General features: G+C 46.3%; 5 protein-coding genes across 5 annotated transcripts; 2 read left to right on the forward strand and 3 right to left on the reverse strand.

Annotated features, from left to right (window-relative positions):
• Window positions 1–2225: 2225 nt before the first annotated feature.
• Window positions 2226–2753, reverse strand: PPTG_15846 (hypothetical protein; the record flags this gene model as incomplete). Its single annotated transcript, XM_008913601.1, has 2 exons — window positions 2226–2608; window positions 2699–2753. 2 exons carry the CDS (start codon window positions 2751–2753, stop codon window positions 2226–2228), a joined length of 438 nt encoding a protein of 145 aa, XP_008911849.1.
• Window positions 2754–10402: 7649 nt separating this feature from the next.
• Window positions 10403–10738, forward strand: PPTG_23856 (hypothetical protein; the record flags this gene model as incomplete). The annotated part of the gene is made up of 1 exon (XM_008913602.1): window positions 10403–10738. One exon carries the CDS (start codon window positions 10403–10405, stop codon window positions 10736–10738), a length of 336 nt encoding a protein of 111 aa, XP_008911850.1.
• Window positions 10739–11884: 1146 nt separating this feature from the next.
• Window positions 11885–12301, reverse strand: PPTG_15847 (hypothetical protein; the record flags this gene model as incomplete). Its single annotated transcript, XM_008913603.1, has 2 exons — window positions 11885–12082; window positions 12152–12301. 2 exons carry the CDS (start codon window positions 12299–12301, stop codon window positions 11885–11887), a joined length of 348 nt encoding a protein of 115 aa, XP_008911851.1.
• A 2580-nt stretch (window positions 12302–14881) lies between these two features.
• PPTG_23857 (hypothetical protein) lies at window positions 14882–15269 on the forward strand (the record flags this gene model as incomplete). The annotated part of the gene is made up of 2 exons (XM_008913604.1): window positions 14882–14935; window positions 15162–15269. 2 exons carry the CDS (start codon window positions 14882–14884, stop codon window positions 15267–15269), a joined length of 162 nt encoding a protein of 53 aa, XP_008911852.1.
• Window positions 15270–15533: 264 nt separating this feature from the next.
• On the reverse strand, window positions 15534–16523 carry PPTG_15849 (hypothetical protein; the record flags this gene model as incomplete). The annotated part of the gene is made up of 1 exon (XM_008913605.1): window positions 15534–16523. One exon carries the CDS (start codon window positions 16521–16523, stop codon window positions 15534–15536), a length of 990 nt encoding a protein of 329 aa, XP_008911853.1.
• Window positions 16524–16829: the final 306 nt, after the last annotated feature.

A 16829-nucleotide genomic window follows, 5' to 3' on the forward strand; every position in this document is an offset into this window, starting at 1 on the left:
ATAAGTGTTGTGGATAGATAGGATGTCGCACTAAACTAAACTAAAGATTTCTACCTCAAACGAGCAGAAATCACACGTAAGTAATATCAGAAGGGAAACCCCAATTCTCTGAAATTTATTTTCAGAGTATCTCGGCGATCAGACTTTCCGCTCAAACCAGATGTAGCTCTAAAATCAGAAAATCGAGTAGACCTGAATGGCTCAAAACCGCGCTGTGATATCTAATACACCCTCAATAACATTCAAATCACCCAAGCAAATCGCTTGAAGGCCTGAATGTCGCGATAATTGAACTTCAAGCTGTAGACTCTAGATATATCAATACAGTTGCTAGCAATTTCACTGTAATCGTGCATATCTAGCGAGAATTAAATTACCCATGCTCTTGCTGCTCGACATTGAATCGACATTTTCTGTAATTTACTTACTATGCGAAATGTACGGTAACGAAACGACCAATCATCTAGCTTTTGGCTTCGTTCACCCAGTCATCCCATCGAATCACAGCTGCTACACGTAACTCGTCTCAGCGTACACCAGTAGTTCTGGTCCAGCAAACAATACTACTGTGTTCACGGCGCATTCATCAAGAGACGCCAAACAAGAAGGCACTTCCTGATTGAGAAGCTCCACAATCGGCAGCATGGTGCAAGGAGTTGCTGTAGGTGGTGATCCCTGTGTGCACATTAGAGCCCTCTTCATGGGCACTTGGTGACCTAGAAACGAGGCGATACAGAAGAGAAATTAATCATACATGGCCCGGAAATATGACTCATTGCGATGCTTTTGCTACTCTCGGGATATGGGAGCGTCAACTTCTGTATGCTCGAGCTAAGAAGTCCGCACAATAGAGAAAAAAAATGTGCCGTTGCTTGGCAACTATAAATATGCCAACGTTGTATGCAGCAGCAATTTTTTTTTATATATCTGTCTCTCGGTATTTGCATGCCAGACCAGTTCACGAAAACCGCGTATGGTGGCCAGCGGCACAATCGGGCATGACTCCCACGGTCATTCCCGATCACCATGATACAGCTTGAAAGGCGACGAGAACAATTAAAGTCAAGAATAAACTTAACAAAATTTCACTGAAACTCCCTCGATCGACTTTCACCTAGTTCTCTGGAAATATAGCATTACAATCAGATAAGTTTGCAAAGTAACCCAGGAGAAGTTTTGTTGTTGTTGCTTCCGATACTTGACCAGATCCACGTTTGGAAAATCGACGTACCACAATGCTCCTCCTTCTACGAGGCGGTCACACCTTGCTACTGACACGAGCGAAAATACGGCCTACCATTTACAAAGCGTTAAAAGCGTTAGAGTGTGGCGTTGTAAACTTCAGAGCTTCTCCGCGCGCGCGGCCTTGTTATATTGGGTATGACTATCCTATGGCAATTCTATATAACAGTAACATCAACTTCTACAAGAATTATTTCAAAGTTTTCAGTTATCTGAGTAATTTTGAGCTCCTCAGTGTAAAATAATCAGAGCAAGAGGCCTATACATTTTAAAATCAAATTTGATAATCAAATGGTACTAACGAACCTGCAAGCTGCTTGGAGATATCTACATTTCGAGATGTTATGGTTCCCCCTGGTTTATCGACTCGGGTATAATTAAAAAGCTCGTGTTGCATTAAGCAATCGAATACGACTGATTTAATCGAACACAACTGATTATAGGAATTGTTCACCACAAAGGTGTAGCCAAAGGTATAAAGTTTAGTTTGGGTAGGTGCCTAAATGATTGGTCAACTTATACAAGACAACCTCAAACAAGATGACACTAAAGTGCCGTTTAGAATTGCCTATTCTAATAAGATAGCTGAGATTCTTGATCACTGAATACTCACATTGTACAATTATTGGTTAGCAAAATTGGTACAAAGTACTTTTAACGGTATATGCCGTGGTGGGATGAAAAGGCATTGGTCGCTTGAGCTACAATTTCAGAACATCCGACCGAAATCACAAATTGAAGCAGGATTTCCTGTTAAATAGTAGCATTGTCAAGTTTGCATCGCAATGCTGGCTCAAAACAGAGAAAATCGCGTTGAAAGTGGAACACAGGTATCCTCAATCAAAGAGCTTTAGAAACGTCAGATGTGCCTGTAAAACAACTGCAATCTCCATTTGTCAGTTTACTTTGTTCAAGAAACCTTAAACGGTCTTGGATCATCCTCAGCTTTTCCCCTGAATCGTTTAACACAATGCTTCCGTCTCCTAATTCTTATCGGCCATGGCTTTGAGGATAGCTAGGACTTCTTTCTCCTTTTCCGTAAGGTCGTCACCCTTCTTTGCAGCCTGAACCACTTCACTGGCCTTCTCTCTCGTAAAGCCCTTTAACGTTTCGGCGGCAATCGCTCTCTCGATGACATCGTCGAGAAACGCCCACTTAGTTCGCTCTTCATCAGCGGCTGTCAAATTGTCATCTTCTGGATCTACGACCCGAAGGAATCTCTTCTGGGAGTGACTACTGATCATAGCATCGGCCACAAAATCAGGAGAGGCCTTCGATAATAGCTGCGACTCATCGGGATTCGAAAACGCTGCGACGATACTGGAGTGAGCGAGTACCGCGATAGCAAAATGTAACGTAGAAAGAGCTGCGCATGATTGTAGCGAGGTGTTCTACTGGAAGGAGGGGTCTTATGGTCTTGAAAGCAAAATATGTTGTGATAGCCGACCGCACTTACATCTGTACCGGTGTGCCAACGGACCAACGATCCTGGATTGACGGCCGAGGATCATTGCTACGAACTGCAAGGGGATTAGTTTTCTGTGTAGATTACGCTACGATACTTCAAAGAATTAATGCTTTATGTCGGCACGTTAAAGTATCGTCTAATTACACATCGATCCCAATCGTTTTAATATTAAATGCTTAGATACATGTGTAGTAGATTACAGTACATTATCCACGTACCATAATCCGATTAGGGTACTTGGATACTGTACTATAATCTAGGTCACGGAAGCGTTATTGGCAAGAAACTTGAAAGCTCTCCTCAAACCGCCTTGGGGCTTGGGTTATAGAAGCAGATTTCGGAATATCAAGGTCTAAAGTAAAAATATTAGATATTTGTTGCTTAGCTCTTTTCCACTGTTTGAGCCCACGCGGATGGAAAAGTTTCTAGGACGTTTCCAACTGCGCGTTGTATTCGCACATTTTCTGGATAAGCAGCAGAATAAGCCCCAGCGAGATGATGATGTCTGTAACGAGCGCCGGGTACAGCCAGCGTTAGCCGAGCCGCCCGCGGTTCAAGCGGCTCTCGTGCTGCTGCACGCGCCAGATCTTCCATAGTAGCACGCCGGCGCTGCTCCACAGGCTTGTCATCTCTCAAACTGAGCAATGGCGCATGCCTAAGTCGTGCTGCTCACGAAAAAGCTTTGAAATTTCGAGGATGGCATGACTAGCACTGCAGCTGAGAAGCCGCCGTTCGACTAGCCGACGGCTGGAGCCCATTTAGCCGTAGCTTCAACCGCGTTGATCTCCGACACCGCCCTGGCCTGCCGCGTGTGCTTCGTGGACTCGCGTTTAGTGTGAACAGGAAGGAGAAGATCGGCAATGCCAGTTGTACGGATGCTGAGCTGCTTGAATATGGGTCTCATGCATCTCGTTCAGCCGGACGCGGGCTCCACCACGATTGACAGTGTGGATATCGCAAGATCGGGCTGCACGACTTGCGTATCAACATCGCTATAACCTCGTTCTGTTCTTGGGCTCGGTGCGTTCAATTTTGGTCCCGTTCGGCCAGTTCTTGGACAACCAGAATGTCTGTATTGCGTCGCTGAAGAAGGCCATCACCTCGCTATACGATTTCGTGGACCAGAAGGGCTCGAAGCATAGAGTATAGGAACAAGGTGCTTACTCTGAATGATATCCTGACGGATACGTTGGATGATGGAACTCGAGTCCGGCTAGCACATTTGAAGCATTCTCGCGCCAGTGGGCAGCCCTGGTCAATGATTAATCCTTTGCAGTAGGATTGTCCAAGCGTCGAGAGGATCTAAAAGTTGAATTTGATCCGAAAAATGAATCGTTTATATTCACAGAGTTGAGGCAACTCGGCAGGCAATAACACTGATGCAAAAGGAAGTTTCGAATAGAGAGTTGATAACTGTTTACTGCCTGTGTTTGTGATACATACGAGAGCATGTATAGAGCATGGAAAGTCACTGGTGGGCTTACAAAACTAAGTTTTAAAGTGTTGGACAAACAATTACGCTCACAGTGGGTACTCCACAGTCGAAGGCACCAACGTGACCATGAAATCGTGGATCGATAACTCACGTGGAGACCTCGTCACTGTTTTTCAGCAAGTTCACCCGTGGTGGCTTTGCGCTGTCTCTCGTAACTCGATAAGTGCTGCTAAGGATGCAGCTCAAATGCCAGCTGTGTTTCAAAAAGCTGATAGAATTTCTGCTCTGGTAAGAAAAATCAGTGTTTGGGCTTTGTCTGCAACCAACATTTCTTTGGAAATATGCTCACATAATTGTGGACCATGGACTCGACCGTGGCAACGTCTTCTGGTGAGTCCACGGTCGCCCCTGTCTTCACGACTCCTCATAACATTGGATCGGAAGACCAATTCAAATTACTGCCGGAACATTTTGACGAGAACTTGCTTTCCCTCTCCATAGACCAGTAGCAAGCCAGCAATCGATGAGTGTCGAGTCCGGGGAATCTCGACTCCCATCTCGCACACAAAATACAATCACGACTGCAAACTCTGGCGCCCAACGCCAAGCACTGAGAAGTGTGCAAGGTGTATCCGTGGTCGGGGGGGGGGGGGGGGGGGGCAGAATTGAAAGTTCTCATACCGTTCACACGACACGATGAATGGAGTTCTCGTACCCGGCGCCACTCCCACAATGCAAGCCATGGAATTAATATTACACGCCGAGATCCTTCATGTTTTGATCTAGCTGAGAAGTAGCCGTTTGAAAGAGACACACTAGCTTCCAGAATCAAATTCCAAGAGCTTCTCACTAGCACCGTAGTCTACAGTGTACGAGAACGTTGATGAACTGGACCAAATCACATTACCTCCACAAAACTGGGGTTATTCAATATTTGGTCTCTCGACGAGGAGGGAATGGCTTTACCCAACGCACAGGTCCCGATAATGTTTGTTCTACACGTAGTTACTTATCTGAGAAGGTGTTTAGAAAGTTCACAAGGTGTGTATCGCATGCTATTGCCAGCAACAGGAGAGCGTTCATTCTCTGGCTGTTTTGATGCTCCGTAGCATTTCCCGAGTGACAGCCTAAAACACTGTGCCAGAGGTTTTCACCACCGAGCCACTGGCCGCTTCCACTGAAGGGGTAGGAGGGTCGAAAACACTGATAAAATGGGCTTGTAGCACCGAAGTACGCCGACACATAAAAAGAATAGGATCCGTTTTCCAACAGCCAAAGCCGTTGTCGAAGAACCCGACGACGACTTCTCGTGATGTCTGAAATATGTGATTTTCGAATTCGCTACAGGAAACCTACAACGACTGCATAGTTTGGCGACAGTAACATGCATAGAGGACATGGCCAGCTCAAGTAGTTGCCCAAGCTCTGATGAAAGAATAAGTTCGTCGGAAGATAGTTCGAACGACTAGGAGGTACCAAATCCCACGCCTATTTTGACAAATGATACGGCTAATACATTGTAATGCAGTCACGTGAAAGCACGATCTCGACGGGGCAATCTTCCAGAATTCGACCTACCTGGCAGCTCATTTGATGTTCAAGTCAATCCACTGGAGGCACGCTAGAAGGATTTATGGCAAGCTTACCTAGTCGAGCTACAGTGAAAAATGACTGTTACCCGTGTACAATGCACCATACCGCTCTCGGTGACAACATGGTACTTCAGGAACGAGACACGATGTGCACAGTCCTGACCAAATGTACCTCTGCCCGTTGTGCCCTTGTTGGAACTTATAAATGTTGCTAGAAAATCAATACTTGCGAACTAAGCGATCTTTTGATCGTATATCAAGACGGACAACACTCAATGTTGGACACTGGCGAAAGTTCCCCGCGAGTGGCAAAACTGACAGCAGAGATGAAAGTCTTTGTACAGAATGAAATTACGATGTATTCTGGTGTGACTCCTCATGTCGTGTTTACCCGGTTGTGTTCCCAGTTGCGCGGGCCACCCCGCTTGAGACACAAGTACAAGGATACATGAAGCGTTGGCAAGCAAAACATCGAGATGACTCGATGCTACCGGTTGTTGAAATTTGTGCACGATCAACGTTCGAGTTATGCCGTCAACCGGCTCAAGCCAGACATGGATTACTCGTGTTTTGCGACTCTATTTACGAAAATGGTAACCTCGTTCCAAACATTGGAAATGCATCTGACGAATCACCTTTTCGAATGGGACTCACGTGCTATTCACTGCTGGAAGCGTATGCTACAGTGCAGGAAGATCCTCTCTGCAACACTATTCTTCACGTAGATAGCACACATAACTTGGTACGACAACGTTATAGCGTGTTTATCCTTGGATATTCGGACTGCTGCGGACATTTCTTCCCACTGGTGTATTACTGTGCATCGCAAAGGAGGGCTGAAGATGTTGCTTGGTGCCTATCGTATCTAAATCGCGTGATGCTCCAGGTTTGTGGAACTCGATTTTCTCCACAATACATGATGACTGACGCTGACAATAGTCAGCACTATGCATGCACCTGTGAGTTATCCACCACCAAGATTATTATGTGCTGGTTTCACGTTTGTCAGAACGTGTGGAGAAAATCCCGAAAACTACCCAAACAGCAGCGAAAATCGAATATTTAGTGATTTGAACGACCTTCGCTTCTGCAGATCAGAGAACGAGTTTGACCAGAAGAAAGCAAATATCGTGAATAATTGGAAGACTATTGGCGAGACCTCTGCTCGTTTTCGAGCTGTTGCTAAGAAGATTCGCCGCCAGTGGTTCGACAACTCTCGCTTCTCCAAATGGCAAGCATTCCACACACCTCCAGGTTACGCTACAACTAACAATCCCGTGGAGTTATACCACCGGAAGGTTAAATTGGTGAAAAGTACGGCTCGCGCTATTCCAATTGTAATGGTGCAACTCTTGGATCAATCGCGCATCGGTTTTATAGCGAGAAATGCAAAGTTCTCGAGTATTACGCAACCATCAAAGCGATTAAAATCACACTACAACAAAATCAAGAAACGAGGCGATCTAAGTGCAACTGTGCTTCTTCCCGATGGAGATCTACGAAGTCAATTCGTTTTAGTGAAGCAATCCATTCCCGAAACGAGTGTTGCTACTGCTATTGGGTCTACACGACTGACGGTGTTGCCAACTCACACGGTATCAACTTCAAGAAAGACAAAGTCGCCAAAGAAAAAGAAGAAACCTCAATTCGATGCCGAAGACGTTTATAAGCCTACTAAGTTTTCACATACGCTGCGCATGCAGTGGGAGGGAATGCCGGAGGACGGGTGGGTAGTCGATGCGACGACTAGGGCGTGTCAATGTTGCTTCCACAGCAACTACAATCTATGCCCTCATATTATCGAAGCAACAAAGATACTAGGGCTCCCTTGTCCTGGGTTTAAAACCCCAGCCGGCCGGTTTCAATCGCGTGACAAGCGTCAAAGAAGTTCGACTGTTCGCCCTTTTTCCGCAATCGCTTTAAGTCATCTACAAAGCGTCAGTTTCTCCGATACTCCTGTATCTGTAGGCTGTGCAAGCGTTCTGGACTTTGAAATTGCTCCTGCACAATGTGAAGATGTTCCTGTACAACGTATGCAAGCTGTAGAATCGCATTGTATACGACTCGAGCGTCCAAGATCAGCACCATGTCGCACTTTATCCAACGATGTTCCCGATTCAGACAATTTAGCCACGCGTTGTAGGACTTCACGTAGTCCGCCTTCTTTGACACTCCGCCAGTCATGTGAGCATACAAAGCGTCGTAGATACTAACCACAAGAAGTAGTATTGACGCCGCATTATATATCAAGACACTTGCATTCCTCGATGACAGGCTTTCAGTGTTTTAGATCTATCCTACAGTGTTTTAACCCGGCTCACACAGTGGAAGCCCAACCTAACCCTCAGTGGTTTAGCCTAGATTTACAGTGTTTTAGGCCAAACCGTACAGTGTTGAAGACTGCCCCTCAGCATTTCCCCTACCGATGGAGATGCTCTTAGGTGCATAAAATGAGCGCGTTTACTTAAAGAATATATATTGTAATCAAGCGTTTGCATCATTTAGACGGATGCGTTGGTATATGTTCGCAGCGGACACGTAATTATACTTGTGAGCATCTGTCTCAGTGCTAAAACCGTTTCTACAAATCGTCCAATACTTCGTCTGCTTTTCAACAAATCGTTCAAGAGTGGTCATATTGTTACAGATCATATGAAACGTTTGGCAGGACCCGGTATTCTCACCAGAAACCGGTATCATGGTAAAGTTGATTTGAGATTAATATGGAATGAAGCATGTCTTAAAGTACCTATTTTTCTGTTTTGTTTGTGAGTTGAAGAACTGCAAGATAGAAGGCTGGTTACTGTGTGGCTTCGCTGAAGTGCTTGTCTTCTTTTTCGTCTTCTTCTTGTTGCTACTGTTAGTGTCAATGGACATGACCTTGGCGTTTTGAGCTGACTCTGGTACGTTAGAATAATAGTGCAAGTGCTGAGGAGGAATTGAGAAGTACTTAGCTGACAGTAATTTCAGCTTGTTCGCTGATAGCTCCTTGACAGGATGGATGAAAGCGATGCTTCAAAAATTGTCGTGACCGTGGGGCCGAATAGATCCGCCAGAACAACTTTTCGAATAGCTTCAACATTTCCAGGAGCTACCATCAAAAACGAAAGAGTCTTCACCCGGTGTTTCTCCTGTACTTCGAGCAGAACAAACTCCACGATCAATCTCAAAAAGGTAGTTTGTGGTGTAGCCTCCAGGCGGTGGAATAAAGTACTTGCTCAACAACTCATTCCAGCCCATATCGAATGGTCGATCGGCATCAGTGTGGTTTAAAAACACACCCTGTACACTTTTCACCTTGTTCACCTCTTTAATCAAGTATTTTGGTGTATATAAGTTCAATCCTCGAGTTGCGCGTCGACACCACGCGATAAAGCGGTCAGCAATATTGTGGGAGTGTCCAGGTAGTGTAGCAAAGCACTACTTTCTTGGAGGATAATATTACCGAAAGAAATGCAAAAAAAATTATCGGCGATCGATTTGTTCTGCAATGTTCTTTAAATACAGCAATATCATCAGCACTCAGTGCATGCCATGGTCTTTGTAGCTCGCGAGGAGTGTGTAGCGTTTCAACTCCTACCTTCTGTACTTCCCACAGTCTTGCAATGTGGCTACCACCCACAGGTATAATAGCTCGGATTTCTCGCTCAGATAATTCTTGTTGAAGAAGCTGAATGACAATTCTGACTGTTCCCACTCGCTTCCACCTTGCCCTGTATTCATTTGATCCCAGTCGTGTCGAATCCTCTCAGCGGTGTCTTCTCCTAGCTTTCCACATACTCGTATATACGCGGTCTCTTTCTTGTCGACTCGTTTTGCACGCTTTCGAGGCGGGACGGTTGAACGGGAGCTGCCAGACGCCCGAGACGACATTTTCAGCAGCCACACCGGTCGAAACTGAAGAAAGGGTTTAGTCTGGTGGGAAAAAATCAAGCCTGATTGGAAGCAACACACTACGGTGTTTTGCAAATCCTAGGACAGAAAAGGAAGCTGGCAATAACTTTAACATTCCATTTGTGTTGGATAGCGTCTCTGAATATCTCTTAAGGTCGTGAGGCATTGGTGTATTTGGCGTCGGATTGCGACACGGTAATGAGGTGGTTTGCGAATTCCTGTCAGAAGGCGCAGATGAAAGGTTTGATGAAGTTTGCCATCGTTGATGCCGCAACGAAGACGAAAGTATGGATAACCATTGAGGCTCTGTTTGTAGAAGGAGCAACCAACCTGTTGTCGCAGCGTGCCATCTATAAGGAATAAGGCTTTTTTTGCGCAGACAAGTGAGGACCAGGAAGTGACTATATTGTCAAACCGGGTGATACTCATTACCTGGAGTTTGATATGGTCGGTGGCCTCTATCAGACAATGATGGAGATACCACGTTCTCAGTTAGATGTGTTGCAGATAAAGGTTCAAACGGCAAGATCGCTGGAATATTGGCATCACCATCTGGAGCATATAAATTGGCAAGTGATCCGAGAGTTGGCTTCAAAGGAGTTGGCTCGAGGCTTGAGGCTATCAAAGGACGATCAGAGCAAGAAAAGACAGTGTTACAACTGTGATATGGTGAAGGTGAAAAGGATGACTTTTCGCCACATAACGACAAGTAGAGTGGCAAATCCATTTGACAAGGAACTGATGGACTTGCTTTTCATTCAGGAGGCCTCCATGAAGGGATATACTATGTACTTGCATCTCTTTTACCGTATTTCTAATGGGCAACTTGTCTCGGCAAAATGTTGGGAACAAGACACTCTTGCTGAGAGTAGCTGTGAGGTCGAGCTGATTGCAGCGAATACTGGGATGCATGAAGCAGTTTGGCTGGAGCAATTTGCGGATGAGTTAGGCTTGGAGAAAGAGACTACAACACTATATTGTGACTCAAATAGTGCCCATGGGCTAATGAAACATGCTGAAAAGCTTCGCAGAACCAAGCTGGTCAATATCAGTGACCTCAAGATTCGCGAGTACGTGAAAGCGGGGAGTAAAGCTAGAGCCCGTTAAAAGCGAATGTGGTCAATATAATGACGAAACCGCTTCCACAGTAGGCATTTCAAGGTCACAGAGAGACGGAGTCCGCACCGCAAGAGTGAACGCTAACGCAGGCCACGCTGGCACTGAACTACTGAAAAGTGAGGAGAACAGCGAATGTGATAAGGGCAACCCCAAAGCGACGAACTCATCGCAGAGAGTGTCAATGAAAAACAGAAGTGACGTCGAGGAATCCCAGTTTGATTTATGAAGAGAGCTCGAGCTAAATGCAGACCGTAGCGGTTATGAACGTCACATAAGTATCATGGGGATTTGGCAGCGAGGGTTTATCAACTGGAAGAATTGAGACCAAATCCGCCCATGTGTGTTGAAGCGCGCACGTGATTTGATAAGAATTGATAGTGTAAGCGGCATGATAAGTATGATAACCAAAGGTGTTGATCGGTATATGCATGTATGCTGATATGCAAACAAAGAGAAGTGACGACACCAATTTGATGCCGAGAAGAGAGTAACAGAGGCTGGTCAACCTCTACGAGTAATTGTGAGACAGGGATTCGATACTAAACACGGAAACTTCTGGTTCTCAAGTAAAAGACAGAGAAATGTCTTTAAGTGGCAGCTAGGTGTAGATCGATCAGCATAGACCGCGAGTATCATCATGGATGGGTTTCTACGGTAGGGCAGTGGCCAAGCCTCCCACTTCCCGTGCATGAATGTGAAGGGTATAGGCTATAGTGGCAAGCTTCAGTGCACTGCATCATCCTCCACCGCAACACCTCCAACATCATGATGCTAGGCGGTGACTTCACCAACTTCAACGGCATGGGTCGGCAGGAGCCCTTATGGCCAACAGTTGACGGGTGAGAAAATTCAAATCTCACGTCTGCGCTGTGTTTATTTACCATCGTAGGATATATACTTGGTCTTTGACGACTTTGGTCACGCCATAGTTAGAGCGTTTGGTCACGTGACCAAGCCCGTTGGTCACGTAATATCACGCGTGCAAATATGCATTGGTCACGCCAAATTAAGAAGCTGTTACATTACTCGTTGTCAACCTCCTGAAACCAACGAAGATCGCATCCGAAGAGGCGCTAATACTTGTGGCGTCTGAGATCATTGTGAGAATCACCACTGTCCTGAAATCACTCCTATCTATGAGTCGCTTGCCGTCATCGCCTCGGGTGCGAAGCGCTCGATACTCGCCAACGTCTCGTCCGCGTACTCGCTCGACCAGTCCTCGTCATGCTCTTGGCGAGAATGGAGAATTAGAGTTAAACTTAGACGACGCTTCTCAAGACACCCAGCTATCCACGCCGCAGTCCACGACGTCTGAGCCTCCAACATGTACATCTACTACCCTCGCACAGTCAGCACACCACGATCCGTGTAGCAAGGAGCTGAGTGGGGGTAAGTCCACACCTGCAGTTCCTTCTGCTCGACTTCCGGGCCTACCGCGCCGTGAAACTTCGCAAGCACGTACGCATCCAACGGCACGGGACGGCAGCACCAAAATTTATCATCTAGGATTTGAGTACACGCGAGCCAAGGTTTCGTCAGTGAAAATATCATATCGGTGCAGTTTTTACAGGAAACCTAAGCTATGTCCACCTACGCTGTTCTTCTACGCCGATTCAATGACGTACGACTTGGAAAACGCGGTACCTCGTACGTGTAGAAACAGAGTAGCCGAAATGGCAAGTGATGAATCCATCTGTGGTGACGTTGAAGAAGAAATGAAAGCCTTCGTCGCTGCATTAGCAGAGCAAGATCTTCCAGCTAACAATATTTGGATGATGGCATACAATAAATTCTATGAAAATTCGACGCAAGTTGTTCGTGGAATCTAAAAAGCAAGTTGTGTCACGAGTTGGAAACTCCAAGTCTGGAAGCAACATCTTCTCATTTCTTGAGAGTCCCGAGAGAGCCAAAGTGTCTGGCAGTGACCTTGGTTTTTTTTTCAGTTTCACTACATTTGGCACGACGACGTAAGAGTCAAGCAAAAGAAGTATGGTATTGAGTGATTAATTGGCTGGTCACACCCCGAACTCCGCAACTTACTTCGAATTGATGGTGCCCATTTGTTTGTAGACGGCACTTTTCGATGCAGCCCGAAGAATTTTCACCAGTTTGTGACGCTAATGATGTACGACCAGTACACGGAGCTGCTCGTTCCGGTTTTTTTACGCTGGCGTCAAACAAAACGGAAAATTTGTACACAAAAATGTTCAAGTGTATTGCATTTGCGCTGGGTAAAGAGCCCAACCCGGGAGACGTTGTTTGCGACTTTGAAGGCGCCCTAATCCTTGCAATCAGAAGTCAGTTTCCTTCTACACGCATTGTCGGGTGCTTGTTCCACTTCAAGCAAGCGTGTAGAAGGAAACTAAAGGAGTACCGCATGCCGAACGAAGAAGCAGAGATTGCCATGTCATTCGGGGTTTTCGACATGCTCACAGTCATTGATCCTGAGAAAATTGCTGTTCAGGGCATTGCATGGGTGAAACGTAAAATAAAGGAGCGCTGCCAATCGAAAAGCCTACCGTACTCTCGGGAGAAGTGGAAGTCGTTTTGGAAATACTTTGCTAAAACCTGATTTTCAACGTACACGCCAGAGCTCTGGAATATCTATCGCGTCACAAGAAAGATCGTCAATCGTACGAACAACCCATTAGAGCGTTTTCATCGCGAGTTGAACGCCAGGATGAAGCCCCACCGTTCTCTGAATCCTTTCGTTCGTGTGATCGAGGAGTTAGCAGGGAAGTACGTCGTACTTCGTAAAAGTATCATTTCAGTAGAGGCTACAGCCCCGGTCAGACCTCCAATGCGCTTTCCTAAAGCTGCGAAGTTGCCTGACGTCAGTGAATGTGACGATTCGTCTAGCGACGAAGTTGACGACGAAATGGGTAGTGATGTCAACGACGCAGATTCGGAACTATCTGATAAAGATCTTGGAATTGTGTATGACACTGCATTTGACTTTGAAGGCGATGAAGAAAAAGAAACAGATAGTTTGTAGAAGCCAAATAAGTTTTTAACCGTCTTTGCAATAAGTCTCCAAGTGCCCACGTGATCAAGCATAATTAGACCACGTGACCTAATCAATTATTTTCGCTGAGGCCAAACAAGATAGAGATCAATGATAGTGATTACCATTTACCATACCCCACAATTATGCATGAAATTTATGCCACGTACTCAGGCTGTGCTTTTATTTGTCTCCTTTGAGATGCCAGGTGCCTATCGGAAGATGGCGCCAACGGAGTCTCTGGCTGAAGCCTTTGCGATGACAAGGGAAAGAGGCGTTCACTTTTTTTAATGTACACACACATCAGTGGCAAACCGACGTTGGAGCCAACCAAAAATATATACGCTTTTGATCACTCTCTTCGGTTAGTGTCCTGGAGACCGTATGTGTCGTCGAAGAGTTCTGATTCACAGGACATGCTCATTTATCTTGGGTGTGGAGATTCAATTACGTTCACATTTGCTCTTATGGAAAACGATCAAGACGGCAGCCGTCCTCGTGATTCCATGTACGTATACGCCAACTCAACAGTTCCAGAATTTTGTGTCGTAGCTCTCGGGATTTGCTTTGTTTTTGGATTCGACAGTGATAGCAAGTTATTTCCTGGAAGCAATCAGTACAGTCGGCTTCCAAAAATGCGAAAGACTTGCTGGAAGGTGATATCATGAGTAGTTTTTTTTGGCCAAGTTTGGCCTGACAGCAGCTGACTTTCGTGATCACTTAGCGAGAAACGCTCCGCAGCATACGTGAGCAGCTGCTCCACATCCAGTCCTTCTCCTGCTGCAATCGGCTTACGAGCAGGATGGACACTTGCGGGAGTCCAGAATAAATGCGTTCGATTGAGACCGATTCTAATTGAAGGGATGCGAATGAGGCTTGAGGTCGATGTGAGCTGAAAGAAGTAAATCCAAAAGTGATTGAAATTGAGTTAGGCTAAACCGGTCTTACAGAAGTCTCTATCTGTGTCCTAAAAACAATCCCACAAAGTATGAGCATCTAGCTCCTTTAAGTTCTAACGGGGCTGCGACAGATATACAGTGCAGAGAGGTAACTTCAACTTACCACTCTCAGCCAATCAGGAATGTAGATCTTGGGAGTCGTCCAATCATATCACGAGAATACACCGTATGTACGGAGAGCCACGCGCCTTCAACAACACCACAGCAGGCACGTGCTTCGCGGTAGGAATCCACGACAGATAGGATGCGAAGTGTAGAATCACAACAATTCTGGGCTTCTTATGCGGGGCTCATACGTTTTTCTGGGGAATAAACCGCAACCAGTCGGCACCACTTTGGACCATATGCCACCACTTTTGACCACTTTTTGTGTCGTTCATATCCCCAGAATCTCCTTTAAACAGCACATAATCGTACTTACTGCTAACGTCCTGCACACAGCACACAGGCACTCAAGAATCACGACTCCATGAAGCAGCGACCACGTCGACGCCGTCTTCAAGGCAACGGCAAGCACTTACCAGACGCAGGAGACCGAGTAACACACGAGTACTAACACTGTTCTTACTCGCTTACAAGAAACTGGTCTAAGCTGACGTTTTGTGCTCTGTTGTTGTTGCCGCTCGAATTCTTAGGTTGAGTGCAGTGCGGATTGATAGTGAGGTCGCCACATCTCTTCTTGCGCTGGCGGCAGATACTACAAGACGTCTCCCTGCTACGTTTCTGCAGTGTGATGCTTGGTGAGGATGTCTTAGCCACCTTCAGAGAAGTCTTCTTTCCCTTTAGTCGGCACCGAAGTGCGTTGATGGACAGTGGTAGATCAGGATAATACGACGTGTATACGGCATGAATGTGCTCCCATTTTCCGTTCGCGTTCTAATGCGCGCAGCTTGCGCATGTGTTCTGGAGAAATTGTTTTACGGAAAATCGTCACGGAAACTTCGGGTGTGTTATGACTGGCATTTGCTGAACAAGTTTGAGCTTCGTGCGTTTCCGGTGGGGTTTTCTCGGTGGATACTGGTACTTGGAGGATATTGGCAGCCAACGGCCGTAGTAAACTCGGCTCAGTGACCAGGTTCGCAGACGGTATTGATTCTGATGCACCCGTCGGGCCCAGGGGGGTAATGTGAGGAGCTTGGGTTATAATTCCCGCTGAATGTGCATTTGTAGCGTTGAAGTAGTTCATGCCGACGGTGGAGCTGCTGATACTGGCTGAACAACTGCGGAAATGGGATATTTGTCCACCATTCTCGGAGTCGCTTCGTGAAGAGCTGATGATCGCTTTCATTTCCGGCGACAATTTAAATTTTAGCTTCAACTTCGCGTTGTTCGCTTGCTGCTTCATATTATTCCATTTTGCGAGCAACGCTGCTCCGGGCTTTGGGTGGATGCCAGTACAGACGCAACTCGCGAAGTCATACACCATCACAAATACTTGGCGTCTTTTTCGAACTCCGTCTAACCGTCGAAGTGCAGAGAACAACTGGGCGAGAAGTTCCTGCTCGCGCGGCGTAATTTCAGAACATGGGCCCGCACTCACAAAACGGAAAAGCCTCTGTGACGTGGATTCTTTCGTCCCTGGAGTAGGCTTAATGGTCAAGCTGTTAATCTTCGGAGCCAGTGTAGCAAAGCTCCAACGTCTCAGTTTGAGGCGTTGATTCGAGTTTGAGGAGACTACGATGTTGTACATCAGTGTGGTAACCAGCGGGCATTCAGACCAATTTCGCCGTGCTAGTTTCTGCTCCGTCTGCACCTGGCGAAGAAGTGCACGCTCCTGAGACGAAAACCCAGCGGCTGCTTCATAGTCCATCTCCGCCAGACATAGTGAGTTGAAGAAATCCGCTTTGGACAATTTACCGGTTTCAGTGAAGGCAATTTGCTTCAGGAGGAGCTCCTTTATGCTGTCGTTGTGCTGCCGGGTGTGATGAAGATTTGCCTCCAGAGCCTGAGTGTCAACTCGAGCCGTCTCAAAAATTTGGCGCCATCTCTCGAATCCGTAATCAAGCACTGTAGATGCTCGGTAGGCTGGTTGACGGAGCGGTTTTGAGAGCAGCTGATTGACAAATTCAAGCTGCGGCGACTCGGCAATAATGCCACGGCACAAGGTTGCAGTCTG

The sequence above is a fragment of the Phytophthora parasitica genome, assembly GCF_000247585.1.
Source record: "Phytophthora parasitica INRA-310 unplaced genomic scaffold supercont2.54, whole genome shotgun sequence".
Taxonomy (NCBI): domain Eukaryota; phylum Oomycota; class Peronosporomycetes; order Peronosporales; family Peronosporaceae; genus Phytophthora; species Phytophthora nicotianae.